Source organism: Hydra vulgaris, chromosome 11 (genome assembly GCF_038396675.1).
Source record: "Hydra vulgaris chromosome 11, alternate assembly HydraT2T_AEP".
NCBI classification, from domain to species: Eukaryota; Metazoa; Cnidaria; class Hydrozoa; order Anthoathecata; family Hydridae; genus Hydra; species Hydra vulgaris.
Window position 1 is genome coordinate 13,137,122 of NC_088930.1, and position 15,379 is coordinate 13,152,500.

Here is a 15,379-nt window from a genome sequence, read left to right on the forward strand (position 1 = left end):
AGTTATTTTTGAACAAAGTTGTTTTAAAACACATTTTTCTGTATTTTATGGACTAAAGTCTCTAACGATAGTATGTTTGTAGACTAACGATCACAAACTTATGAGGTGCTAACATTTAATGGAATTGCATTTTTTGAGAATAAGCGTTAACTTAGATTTTTACAGACCGTGGCTTTTTAAAGTTAAAAAAAAAGCTTATGATAACATGTGATAATGCTAAAAAAATGCAAAAAATAGTAACTTTATAATTTAATATTTTTACCATAAACAACTTGTTTTTGTCAATGTAAAACACAAGTTTACAGAGGCAAGAGCAATGAAAAAATATTTTGAGAAGAAAAGCAATGGGAAGATACTTTTATAACACTGATATTATTGTAAAGTATATTTTATTGTTTTTGATGAGAATATTTAAAATTATCCTTTGTCGCTGTTTTTTATATTTTTACATGAACAAAAATTTTATTTTTTATTATTTTCTTCATTATAAAATAAGTTAAAGATTTAATAAAATAAAATAGTTTTTCAAATGAACTGCTGAAGTCATTCTATTTATTTTATCAATGCAACAGCTTTGTGCAAGCGACGTCTTAACGACTAACTTTTTAAAATGTCAACCTCATATTTTTTTAAACAAACAAACCCTCACTCTACTTTTATACCCACTCATAACTCTTTTATAAACTATCGTAAAAACAACAAATACCATGACGACTTGAACAGGTTTGGTAAAATTCGACTATTGCGAAACAGGCGAAGTAAATATGATGTATCTCGTATCATAGAAAGAAGTAATCGCTTTAACACAGATGCAAACATTTTGAACTTTGAAAAAGGTAAGCTTTTTAAAATCAGAACTTAAAAGTGGCGATGTCGTGATTTTGTAGATCATTTTAAAACAAAAATTACATAATAATATAACAATTTATTTTATTGACAAAACTTAGTAAAAAATCTGCCAAAAATTTGTTTGCATTTTGAAAAAGATTAAAAGACTTTATTAGACTAAAAGTAAAACGAACACTTATTTACAGTTGGTGGCATGATTATTTATGTTTATACAACTTGAAAAAAAAAAATTATTTTGTACTAAAACATTCGGCTCAGGAAAAAAAACTAGTTCAAAAATGGTTGAAAAGAAGAAACAACATTTTTTTTTAAGTAAAAATGATATAGCATATAGGGTAGACAGGGGTAATTCCATCCCCGGGGTAACTCGACCCCCTAAAAATATATGGAAAGATACAAATAAACAAAAAAACTTGAACCACCTTTAATTCATGTTTTTGATTGCCAACTTCCGGTTTCTCGCAAAGTATATACTTCCTGTATCCATACTGCTTTAGAAAATTGTTTAAAAGACTTTTTTTGGAAATCCAAAATCATCTTCAATGTGAGTTTTTAAAATCCTTTTTAAAAAATATTTTCAAGTACATATAAGGTACAAACATTGTTTTTATTTCATCATTTATTTTTTGGATGTGTTTAATGTGAAACACATCCGAAAAATGAAATGGTATCTCTGTAAAACTCCCCCTCCCCCCAGATGGTAAAATTTATAGATACAAAATTTGAATTACCCCAGTTTATCCTATTTATAGTTATAAGGTAAAGCGGGGCTAGTTAAGCGCAGGGACAAGTTGTAAAATTAAAATATCTCGAAAACTACTCATCGCGTGACAAAACATCAAACTGATGAATGTTAGGGAATTAGAATGGTAACCAATATCTAACTGAAGGTTGTTGGATGACAGTCGAGTAAGATGCACAGGCACTTTTTATAACTGGACCGAAAAAAAAATTTTTTTTTCAAATTGATACTTGTAAATTTATTATCTTCTATTTATTAAGCGTTTCAATTTATTGGACTTTCGATTAAAATTCGCTGTTTTTTCCTTAGCCTTACTGCTCTCTTTAAAATCTAACCATATGTGTCACCTTCTCCAGTAGGGGTGAGCTGAGCAGCTTTGAAAAAAAAACTGACTTGGTACATTATATATATATATATATATATATATATATATATATATATATATATAGTTTGCAAATTAGTAATTTTTAAATCTGACATCAAAGTTCGTACGTCATTAAATTGTATTCTCTTACTTATTATCTAACAAACTCTTACCTCATTAAACTGTATAAAATAAAAAGTTTATAAATTATCGACAAGTCTACTGTTAACAATAGTTTCATTGAGGGTTTATCTAAGTTTCGTATCATGCATATTCACTTATTCGTTCGCTGCTCAACTTACCCTAATTGTGGGGGCAGGTTGAGCAACTCGGTAAACTTTAGGCAATACCTTCTCAAACAAATAAAATAATATATGCTTTTTTCTTAAAAAAATTTTAGCAGGTCAAATTATCTTTCCAATAATGAAAAAATTATGTAAATTCGACGCACCATGAATGATTTAAATCCAACCTTTCCTACGTAAATTATATAAAACATCGAATAATGAATTTAGGATAAAAACGATAAGATAATTTGTTGTTCTTTTTTCATTTCCTCGTTTATTTTTTCACTTATTATTTATCTTTTTTTCCTCTTAGTCTAACCGGCTCAAAGCTGGTTTTATTATTTAGGACCGTCCTCTAACTTTTTTTTTTTTTACTTTTTTTTTATTGGTGCCCCAAGAAGTCCTTACGGTCTTGTCACCGAGAACCGCGGAAGTGCATTTAACCAGAAAGTCTACGCCTCCTTCCTTACCGTGACACGAAAAATGTCCAGAGCTCGTTTCGAACCTGGATCTCCTGCTTTTAAAGCAAGCGCTCTAACCACTGCGCCACGGCCGCACAATGGTGTAAGGGTGTCCTCCCTCTAAGCCAACAATATGTATATGCTCGTTGGTATATTCATATAAGTTCTATTCATTAAATGCGAATGTTTTATTTTGAGAATTACTAGTAAAAAACGAATGTAGTAAGAAATGAATGAATGTAAAGAAGACTTATTTAGCCTTAGCACCGAGCCCCATTCTCACGTATTTACAAAAACCGTAATATTTAAATATCTATTGTTAACAAACTATTTATTAAAAAAAATATAAAAGTAAAATAGATAACAATTCGTTGTCTTTTAAAGAAAAATTTAAATAATCAAAATTTAAGGAAAGAGTAAGATCAAATTAATAAGATAAAATAAATAAGATATTATCATTTGGTTAAAACTTAAAAATTTAAACTAAGATTTAAAAATAAAAAGTAAATAAATTAATACACGCCATAGAAATAACATAAATAAATTAGTATACTTCATAGAAATAACGTAAATAAATTAGCAAACGCCATAGAGGTAATACCATAATTAAGGTAATAAAAAAAAAATGTTGATTCACTCAGTGACATAATTTTTGTATTAATTATTTTTTGTATTTGAGTTTTTATTTAAAAATTTAAAATCGGATATATTAAAACCCATAAGTAAGAATGCCTGTTTTGACTCATTTTTAAACTGCTCTATACTAGTTTTATGTGTATTTACAATTTCGGGAAACATTTTCCATAAATAAGGTCAACGATAAAGAACTGAATATGAAATTAGTTTTGAATTATATTTTGGGACAACAAAGTTGTTATTTGAAAATATTATTGGATATTTATGAACTATTTTGTCAAAATAGGATTGAAATATTTTAAGAGATAATGCTATATTTGTTTTATACATGAACATTAAAACTTGGTGTAAGTTGATTTTATATATATTTAATGCTCCAAGTATACGCAGAAGAGGCTCACAAAGTAGATTTCTATTAGCTCTAAAAATTACTCTTCATGCGTGTTTTTGTTTACAGTACTATTTTTTAAATTTTGTATGGTTTGTACTTGCCCATGCAATATTACAATAAATTAAATAATGAAAGAGAATCGAATGAATAAAAGAGAAATATAAACTTTTTAAAGAACTACTGTCTGAAAGTGGTTTAGTCCTATACATCATTGCTAAATTTTTTGATATTTTATTTTCAATACTTTTTATATGTAAACTCCAACGTAAATGTTCATCTGAGATTACGCCTAGAAAGTTTACTGAGTTTTCTCTTTTAATGTTAGTGTTATTGATTATTAGATAGGCAATTTGATGGGAATATTTTTTGATTTATTCACTTTGTGGAACAAAATAAATTGGTTTTATTCACATTTAGAGAAAGTTTATTACTTTTAAAGCACTCATTAATTTTCAATAATTGTTCGTTTGTTGTTTCAAATAGTGTATTAATATCTCTGTGGGAATAAAAAAGATTGGAGTCATCTGCAAAAAAAATACAATTTAGTAGGTTACTAAATTTAAATCATTAATGTACACTAGGAACAACAGTGGTCCTAAAATAGAGCCCTGCGGAGCCCCACAAGTTACGGCAGTCGGGAATGTCTGTTTTTGTTCATACACTATAAATTGTTTTCTATCGGTCAAATAACTTTTGAACCAAAGTAAATTGTTATTTTTTGCTACATAGTGTTCAAGTTTTTTTATTAGTATATTATGATTAACGGTATTGAAAGCTTTTGACAGATCAATGAAAACTCCTAAGGTAAAGTAGTTATTACTGAATGCACTTGATATTTGATTGACTAGTTCAACCACTGCATGCTCCGTTAAATTTTTTTTTTTGAAACTAAATTGTTTTGAATACAGCATATCGTTTTCTGATAAGTGATTAAAAAGCCTATTCTACATTATTCTCTCAAGCAATTTTGAAAAACAAGGTAAAATAGATATAGGCCTATAATTAGAGATATTTGAGTCATCTCCGGACTTAAATATCGGCGTGATTCGTGCAATTTTTAGCTTTTCAGGGACGATACCTGTTTTAAATGAAAGATTAAATATGTGAAATAACGAGGGTTCTATTATATTATATACTGATTTTACAACATTAACGTTAACTTTATCAAATCCAGCACTTTTGTTAGTTTTAAGGTAAAAAAAAAGACGGCTTGCAATTCAATTAGTTTTAAATTAGGTTCATCCATAACTTTATTGTAATTTTTTAAATAAGATTCAAATGGTGTTGAATTCATAGGAATTTTTAATGCCAAATTCGGACCAGCATTAGTAAAGAAGCTGTTTAGTTTTTCAGCAATAATTGATTTACCATAAATTGTGTTTTTATCAATTGCTATTTGTTTTGGCAGAATGTTTCTCGCATAATTATTTTTTCCTATTATTTCTTTAATTACACTCCATGTTTTTTTAGTGTTTCCGGTGGCTTTACTTAATATCTTTGCATAATAAAGCTTTTTTGAGTTCCTTTTTGTTTTTTCAAATATATTTTTATAATTTTTATATGTCATTTCGTTTTTATAAGTTTTTTTTTCAAGTACTTATCATATAACTTTTGTTTTCTTTTTGAAGATTTTAGAAACCCGTTAGACATCCATGGAGTTAAAGCAGTTCTGGTTTATACAATAATTTTTTTTTCAGGAAATGCTTGATCATATTGCTTGCAGAATTGATTTAAAAATAGATCATATGCGTTGTTAACGTCATGTGACTGCAATACCAGATTCCAATCAACGTTGTCTTTTAAAAGATTTTGAAATTTTTTTACAGAGTTTTCATTGATCTGTCGCCTAAATATAATGGATTGATAAAGAATACTGTTAAATAATATATTGTTAGTAACTAGGAGTGTTGGGAAATGATCCGATAAGTTTTATGACTATTGATAATATATACGGCGGAGAAAATAGAATTAGCCTCACCTTTATTTTTCTAATTCAACAAAAATGGCAATGAAACAGTGATTAAATCTACCCTATTTCTTATCATCTTCTATTACAATCAAAAAGTTTATAAATTAGTATGTTTAATTAATTACAAATGGAAAAAAAGTTAAAAGTATTCAATTTGTGGAGAAAATAGAATTAGCCTGCTTTACGCAATATACATGAAAAAAAAAAAAAAAATTGTTTTACGCTCTTTAGTATTGCTTCCTGAATTTTTAATGACTTCAAATATGCAACTTGACATACTAGTTATAAGATTTTGGACAGTTTCTATAGATATTTTATTCCAACCTTCTTTGATAGAAGTTTTCAGCTCCAATGCGGATTCATATTGCTAACCATTTTCATAAACCTTTCTAGAAAGTATTCCCCAAAAATTTTCAATTGGGTTAAGACCTGGACTGCATGCGGGCCATTCCATTATGTGAATATTTTTCTCTCTAAACCAAGCTTTTGTAAGCATTGAGTTAAAGATAGCAACATTGTCTTGTTAAAAAGTGAAACTTTCACCGATCAATTCTTCACCATGTTCAAGCAAACTAACTTCTAATAAGTCAATGTAGTCCTGTGAATTCATTTTTGTTGAAATCCATGCCAGTGTTTGTTTTCCAGCAAAGGCAAAAGCCCCCAAAACCATAACAGTTCCACCACCAAAGTTACAACTCATTCGGGTTTCTTTTTCTTTTCAAAGATTGTGCCAGTAATATTGACAGCCATCAGGACCATATAGATTGAACTTTTTTTCATCACTAAAAAGAACTTGATGCCACTCTTCATGCGAAGACATTTGTTTTTTGCAAATTGTAATCTAACTTCTTTATGACGAACAGTAAGTTTTGGTCTTGGTTTACGCTTTTCAGAACTGTGTTTGGATCTTTATGTAAAATTTGTCTCACACGTTGAACAGTTACAGGTAATTGTAAATCAACACGAATTTGAGATGTAGTTATGTGCTAAGCAGCAGCATGGCGTACAATAACTTGTTTAGTACGATTATTAATTTTACTTTTGCCACCACTTTCCTTATGAGCTCCATAATTAACGCTAATCTTGAAGTAATTATTAACCACTTTTGTGGTTAATAACTAATAATGTTCAACCACTAATGTTCTTTGTAATTTCCCGATTAGATAAGTCTGTATCTTTACATGCTTTGATTACTTCTAATACTTCATCCGTTAAACGCTTACCACGTTCCATTTCAAATTCAGGTATCAAAAACCAAATATTAAAAACTTTATGAGCCATGATTTCACAGTCTTTGTTTAACTTACAAATAATGATAAAAAATATAAATAATAATAAGTCACAAATGCGTATCACCAGATCAAAATAAACAAGTAAACTGAAATAACTATTGATGAGGCTAATTCCATTTGCAAATATTAAGTATTGTACATTTTATGGTTTTTCAAATGCAACACAATTTAATTATGCTGTATTATAATCTAAAAAGTTGTTGTTTGAAACAATAGTTATATAAGTGTGGATACAAAAGATGCACCGCACAAATTTGCTTAGAGATTTACAAAATATTGGATCAGCACATGGTGAGGCTAATTCTATTTTCTCCACTGTATATCGATAATATTTTATGACTTTTGAACGGAGAAAATATTTATTTAATAGAAAGTATTAATAAAATTAATATATTGTTTCGTTGTTTAATTTTAAATGTTCAATTTTAAAGACAAAGTAAAGAAAACAAATATTTCCTCCTAACATTTATATTCACTAATTTATTCAACTTCGTTAAAATACCTATTTTCTTAAAAGTTCAACTATTTTCCTGGACTGGACAGAGTTAAAATATAAGATTTCTCTAAACCTTTTTTTTTTTTGATTTAAAAATCTTTTTAATAAAACACCAATTACATGCAGAGAAACAACAAAATATTATTTTAGAAAATACGAAATAGATTTATTAACCTTTATTGTTTTTAATTTAAATGGCTGACATCCAAAAGTATAGGATATGAATTTTTGATATAAAAGGTGTCCCAAAATAAACGAAAGCCATTAATTTGATTAGGATTTATTATTAAAACTAAATACGTTGAAAATTTTAACATTTTTTGAGGTCTCACATAAGAACAAATAAATATTGAAAGTTTTGGGTCTTTAGCTTAATTTTAAAGTTTATTTAAACACATGCTTCAAATGACCACTATGTCATCTTAGACATTCTTAAAGTCGGTAAACAAAGAAATTTCATGAAATTTTATTACAAATGCTAAAATATTATAGAATAAATTGCAAAGTTATAAAATTGTTCAAAGTTATCCATCCTACCGTAAACAATTTGTTTTCAGCAATAATGATCATCCAAATAAATTTCTAAATACTTTATGTGGTGTTCCACGAGATTCCATTTTGAGACCATTATTGTTTTTGATTTATATAAACGATCTAAATAAAGCCTCAAATTTAATGAGTATCATGTTTGCTGATGACACTAATTTTTTCTTTCTCGATAATGACGTTTACAAACACTTCTATTCTATAAATGATGAACTTAAAAGTATGAATGATGAACTTAAAAGTCCAAACTGTTTGAATGTAACAAACTAACTTTTAACATTAAAAAAACAAATTAGGTTCTTTTCCACCCAGTCTCTAAAAAAGCTTATTTACCCTGAAGTTTGGATAAAATTTTTATTGATGATGTTGAAATAAAAAGACATAATGTAACAAAGTTCTTAGGTGTTTTTCTTGATGAAGACATCTCCTGGAAAACGCATATCGACTATATTGGTACAAAAATTTCTAAGCATATTGGAATTCTATATAAAATCAGAACATATTTATGTAAAAAAAGTCTAACTCAACTTTACTACTCGTTAATTCATAGTTATTTAAACTATGCTAATGCTGCCTGGGAAAGCATTGAAAAAAGTAAGTTAAAATGCCTTTATCGCGATCAGAAACATGCGATCCCTTTAATAAATTTTATGGATCAATACACTTATTCCAAATCACTTTTTATTGAAATGAAAGTTCTCAATATTTATGAGTTTGTATATGCTTTTAATGTTTTGTGCTTTATGTATATGAAGGAAAATGACATATCTTTACCCGTTTTCAAAGATCTCTTTTGTTTGTAACCAATAAATAAATATTCACTTAGAAACAATAGTTTCGTATATGAGCCCTTTTGCCGAACCAAGTTTAATCAGTTTTGTATTGCATATCGTGCACCCTAGCTTTGGAATAAAATTGTTTTGTCCAATTTTGATATGTATTTTACTTTTCCCATTTTCAAATATAAACTGAAAAATTTGATTATCTTAATGGATGATATAGTCAGGTTTTTTTAATTTGTAATTTTTATATTTTCTTTAGAACATTTATTGTTAATTACTATTAAGGTAGTTTATGATGTAGTTTATATACACACGCTTGTAAAGGCTCTGGCGATAAGATCAGTACAATCTTCTTTCAGAAATCTTGTTTGTATTTGTGAAAGTAATTTATTTACTACGACAACAAATGTAAACTAAAAAAGAAAAAAAAAAAAGTTATCAATCACTTTGTTACATTCTTCTCTTTTTATTGCACAAATGTTCTGTGTAATAACCAATTTCAATTCAGCAACAGTTAACATATCTCACAGGTAGAAGTCTTGAGAGATTCAAGACAGGCGAATGAGCACGGCTGTTTCAAACCTAGCTTTACGGCTTCTTGTTATTTTTTGAAAATATTGATTTAAGGGGGTCTTACTAAAACATTTATAACTTTTGAAATACTAGAAGAAAATTTTTTTGTTTTGTAAACAGAAAAAAAACACCAATATAATGTTTCATCTTACGACATTTAATGCATTAGTAAAAAACCTTCTTTTAGTTTAAAATAAACGCGACAAATGATGAACTTGGCTGAATTTTAGTAATTTAATGTTACTTTATCAACAAAAAAATCAGAAAATATATTTCTAATAGTTATTATCAAATACACTCATTGTTTGAATATTATAAAAATAAAAAAACCTTACTCATCTGTTAAATTTTTATTAAAACTGACTTAATTGAAGCCTGAAAGCAAACCGGAACTTTCGCAAAATAATGAAAAATTTCGTTTAAAGGGGGATTAGCCGTTAAATGAGTAGGTTTTTAAATTTAGAAGTTCTTATTTTAGAAAATAATTTCACTGAGCTGATAAATTCATTGCATTACAAAATATAGCCAGATTTCGATTTTGGAATATTTAGTCTAAACATTTAAAGCTCAAGCATTTAAAAAACTTCAACATTTTATTTCTTATTGTGCATACAGTTCTAATAATATTGTATTAGGTTGTTAATAAATAAAGACTCACGGAGTCTAATAAAATAATTCATGACTAAAATTGAGTTAAAGTATTTGAATTAACCTCGCTTTTGGTAGTAGAATTATTTTATGGGGCTTGAATCAATAATCTCTTTTCACAAAAAACAAAGTGTTTTTTAAATATACAAATACCTAATATAAATTTTTTGATAATTCGTTTTAAAAACTGAGCTTATAGTCAGTTGGTCCATTGATAAGTTCTTTAAGTAGTAAACTATCTTAGTACACCCAGTTGATACTAAATTTATACTTCATTCTAAACCAGAAGAACAATTGCTCTATTCAAAATTGTGACAATTACGTTTACAAATTCTTAATTTATTAAACAAAATTTTTACACCAACTTAAAATATATGAGACTTATATTCCATTCTTTAACCAGAGAGTAGGTATGTAGAGCAGAGGTACTGCTTAGGTAGAACTAACTTCTGGTGATAATAATCGAATAGACATCTAATATATTAAAAAAAATGTTACATATAATGAAGGACAATCCATTTTTTAAATTAACTACACAAACACACAAGATCATATCCTACAAACATACAAGTTGCTCTGATCACAAGTTATAATAGTAAGCTATATTTTGACATACATTTGTTGCTAGAGTTATATTCCATTCTTTAACCTGAGCGAAGGTATTGCATTGGTATATTTAACTTCTGAAGATAGGAATAGAATGGCACTTTCCAAATATATAAAATTAATATAACAAAAAATAATATTTTAAACTAACATTACACAGACTTAAAATTAAAACAGAAGAAAATTCTCCTATTAATGAATTAAAGATCTTATATAATTTATCTTAGATGTAAAAAGCTTAATTTTTTTGTTTTTAATTTTTTAAGTATTTAAACTAAATTTGACAACCACAAACAAGGCAAAGACTTTGTCTATAAAATGAGTTTCTGCCACGCTCAGAACACACAATATACTTTCTCGTTTTAGAGGCTTGAAGCTTCCTATTCACTTTGCTGCACAATTCAAAACATTTTATAACAAGACGCAGCTTCTGCTCCTGATTTCTTGCTGAATGCAACTATCTTAATTCCTTATTTATGCTATTATGGAAACACTCTCCTTCCACTTCACTCAGAAACCCAATATTCTATGGAATTTCATAAACAATCGCACATTAAAAACAAGTTCATGCATTTTTTGAGTAATACTTTTTTTTGGAAAGCAAGCAATAGTAAATAAATTTATATATAGATGAAGCTCGGTGATTTCGACATCAGAATGAAATTTTTGCTTAAAAATAATAGGTTGCAACTTATTAAAAACACTAAACACACATACTAGTATATTTTTAATTGCTTCATCATCAATAACATTACAAAGTTTATAGTTGTTTCTTAATACTATGTTGCAATAATTACTAACAAGTACAACCTTCAAACCTTCAAGGGCTTTATTAAGAGACCTCTCATAAGTCTCCATGCTACTTTTGGATATTTTTTCTAGGTCTTCATACTCCATGCAATTGAATATACTCAATGTCTAAAACTTCGCGTTGTGCGTGTATAAAAGACATTGTTTCAGAAATATAAAAATCAAGGCATTCTCTATCTTCACCCTTACGTGCTAAACTCTCGTACTTGTGTCACACAATACACACTTTTCTCAGAATCACTGATAATTTTACAAAATTGATGAAACCATTTTTGGCACGTACCACACTGCACCCAATCATTGTTACAATCATAATTTGTAATTAAACACCTGACAATTGCACACATTTCTTGCTGTTTACAGGTTTTTTTTTATTGGAGGAGTTTATGGATATGCACTATAATTCAGAAATATTTTTATTAAAAGCTAACCAATCCACCTGTAGATTTGCAACGCCTAGAAGTTGATTTCCTAATAAACGCAAAGCTTCTGCTGTTTTAGAACATTTAACGCTTTTAGCAGTCCACAATTCTTTTGTTCTCACGTTCTCATTATGCAACAAAGAAGCTTGACAATCTAAAGTCTTACACTCCAACAATAACTTATACATTTTTAACACAACTCGTAACATAATATACAAACAGGTGTCACAACATTATCTAAAGTTATTATGGGGAAAATCACAGGGACAATATTTAAATTATGAACCTTACCTAGAGCTCTCAAGTTTCCATCTTGTCTATCTCAAAGCTTTCCTTCAAAGAAAATTGAAGTTAAAAAATTTCAACACATGAAGTGGATGGATTGAAATATTTTTCCGGGTATGTAGTATGATATCTACTTAAAAAGGAAAAAAATAACAAAAAATTACCAAAGTCAAAGCAATCAAACTATAACTGCATTATTTTATTGCATTATATAATTGCATTACTTCAAATAACTAAAGAAGTTTCAAGTTCAGAGAAGTTAATAAATGCCCACAACAGAGGGGGTTTGACAGCAGTATCTGAAGATGCTATCAAATTTTCTTGCAAGCTGAGAAACACTTTAGACAAGAAACTTCAGTTGCTATCCTCCGAAATAATGAAATTAAAAATTTAACAAAACACCTATTAAAGGATCCTAATGTTATAAGTTTTTACAACTCAATTGTGGATGATGTGAAGTTTGTGTCCATTGATAAAGAAATTAAGCTTAATTTGTTAGAAAAAATGATAGAACTTTATTTTAGAGTTTTTACATTTTCATTAGCTAAAGATATAACTGTAAAAAACGATGATCAAAATTTTAAAGTAAAATCTTTGAGAAAAAGTAAAAACTGTCATCCACTACAATTTTGGATTTATCTTTTAAACGTTCTTTAAATATATAATATAATTTTCAATTATATTCTATATTTAAAAAAATAGAATATACATTTTAAATTAACTAAATTTTTAAACCATTGACAATAGAAAGGAACCAATATTATTTAATAATAAAGAAAAAGAATGATTTAAATATATTAATTCAAGATAAATTTCAAAATCTTTATTAATTCGTAACTTTCGTTTTAAAAGTTTCGTTTGTTTTGCATTAGATTTGATCACGTGACCTAAATAAAAGCGAACAATAACATACAACAATAGCTTTTCCAGACCATGGTTCTATTGACCATAGTCAATAGAAATAAACCATGGTCTGGAAAAGCTATTGTTGTATGTTATTGTTCGGTTTTATTTAGGTCACGTGATCAAATCTAATGCAAAACAAACGAAACTTTTAAAACGAAAGTTACGAATTAATAAAAATCATAATTTTAGCGATGTTATAAGTCATTTAAAAATTATTAAAACATTTTTATAAAATACACTAAATCCGGTCAAAACTAAAAAAAATAGGGAGGGGGAGTGGGCACAGATTAATTTACGCAATAAAGTAATTCGCATTTTTACATCAAAATAAGTAAAAAAGCTATCCCTACTTTTCAGAAATATTTAGTTATCTGGCGTTTGGTACGTTTGCAATTATGTACATTTTAAAAATTTTACAAAATATTTTCTAAAAATTTAAAATAAAATACTTTAGAGAGTTTTGTTAATGAGTTTTTAATATCATAACAAGTATATTGAATCGATTATGTTAAAACAACTGTGTTAGAATTACTGCTAACTTTTTTGCTCGCTCAGATACATTTTTTATAGGTTAGACGCATTATTCATAACTAAGGGCCCTCCTTAAACGATGTCAGTAATTTTTTTAGGTTATTTGACCCTCTCCCCTATTGTCAAACTATAAATTTTTGATTGTCCCCACTTTAAAAATGATGCTAGTTTTTAAATGATAATATTTTTTTTATTTTTTATCGATTTTTTTTTAAACCTTTTTTTTTTTGAAAAAAGGTTTTATAAAATTGACATCATTTTGATCTCAACACCCCATTCGTCAATGTCAATTATTTTCAAATTTTTTAACACCCCTCTTCCCCATTCTGTTATGGATAGCGTGAATTGAGATTTTTTTGACGTTTTTTTTAAATCGGTTTTAAAAAACCGGTTTTTATTATATATTTGACACATTCGAAAACCGGTTTTTAAATTACGAAAACTGGATTTATTTATAGGGTATTTTTTTGTGTATAGACAATGGTTGCTTTTATAACGTAAATAAATCATGCATATCGACACCCTGCAGATATATTTAAAGTATAACAGTTAAAAAAAATTTTTATAAAATTTTATGTAAAATTTGTTTTACAGAATACTCAAAATTAACGAAATTAGCTACCTAGTACGGTAATTTCAGCACAATGATGCGGTAGGTTTGGCATACTTTCCCAATGGGCACACGGATGTCCATAGTACGTCTTAGGACGTCCATAGTACGTCTAAGGACGTCCAAAATGGTCCGTTCGTCCATAGTTTGTTTAAGGACGTCCAAAATAGACGTCCGTGGACGCACCAAATGAAACGACTTTCGTCCGTCCATTTAGGACTTATAAAGTACGTCTAAAGACGTCCAAAATAGTCCGTTCGGAGGTCCGCGATAGACGCTTTTGGACGTCTAAATTTGTCTGTTTATTCAGCTTTTAATTTTATTCAGCTCATTCTCATACCAACTCCATTTCTAGCAAGTAGAAAAAACAGTCTTGATATAAGAAATAGTCTTTTTTTTCCACAATGACTAAATTTAATATACACGTGTTTTTGGGATTCAACACGATTCGCAACTCTTATTAGGATAATAATATGGTTACTTCATGAATAATTAAATCCCAGTATTGACACAAATCATTACAAAAAAATAAAGAGCAATATTTTGAAAATATTAATATATAAATACAATTAAGCAAAAACATTATTTTTTGGCTCGTTTTAATATGTCGCCAATGGCACCCTTGATGTTGCTTGCATCATAACCAATTTTGTCACCGACAATAGTATCTAAACAAATAATATTTATCACAAAATTGTCTGTCAATCATAGAGCATGTTAAAAATCAAAAAAACCCATTAATTTCAAAAGCAAAGTATAGAAACTTTGCTTTTGAATTTGATTTCCAAAAAGTCAACAAATTAAAAGACATCCATAATAAAAATTTAAATTGAAATACTTGCAATGAGTTTTTGAAAGTCCTACATAAAAAAACTAAAATAAAATAACAAACGACTGCAAATATATTCGCAAATAATGAATAGGAGAAAATGAGCAATGTACTACTTTTTTACGTTCTGCTATTTACTGTTAACAAAAATATTTCAGCCTTATATAAGATGTAATAGCTACAAACTCACATTCAATGCTCATCTTTTATGCATTTATAATAAGAAGTGCTTGTAAATTTACTTTTTTCTTTTCTTCCATCCTCACTCAATAATGCCTGTATTCCATAATAGCATTCAAAACATTTTTAACTTATTTTAGTGGAGTCGCTCCTCCCACTCCTCT

At 28.0% G+C, this 15,379-nt stretch overlaps 1 protein-coding gene and 2 long non-coding RNA genes across 4 annotated transcripts in view; 1 reads left to right on the forward strand and 2 right to left on the reverse strand.

The window, feature by feature from the left end:
- Positions 1-536: 536 nt before the first annotated feature.
- Positions 537-15,379, forward strand: part of LOC136087416 (uncharacterized) — a 33,181-nt gene continuing 18,338 nt past the window's right edge. The window contains exon 1 of the mRNA XM_065810157.1: positions 537-836. Coding sequence (XP_065666229.1) covers positions 611-836 — 226 coding nt within the window. The 5' untranslated portion in view covers positions 537-610. The remainder of the gene's footprint in view (positions 837-15,379) is intronic.
- LOC136087417 (uncharacterized) lies at positions 10,150-12,692 on the reverse strand. Its single transcript, XR_010641781.1, has 3 exons — positions 12,166-12,692; positions 10,653-10,742; positions 10,150-10,510 (listed from the first exon to the last, which is right to left on the reverse strand). It is a non-coding gene; the product is annotated as an uncharacterized LOC136087417 (long non-coding RNA).
- LOC136087418 (uncharacterized) overlaps positions 14,736-15,379 on the reverse strand; it is a 4,309-nt gene continuing 3,665 nt past the window's right edge. The window contains exons 2-3 of one of the 2 annotated variants that reach the window (XR_010641783.1): positions 15,226-15,379; positions 14,736-14,874 (exon numbers count right to left, since the gene is read on the reverse strand). The exon at positions 15,226-15,379 is cut by the window's right edge and continues 13 nt beyond it. This is a non-coding gene — a long non-coding RNA (uncharacterized LOC136087418). The other variant, XR_010641782.1, reaches the window with a different exon arrangement.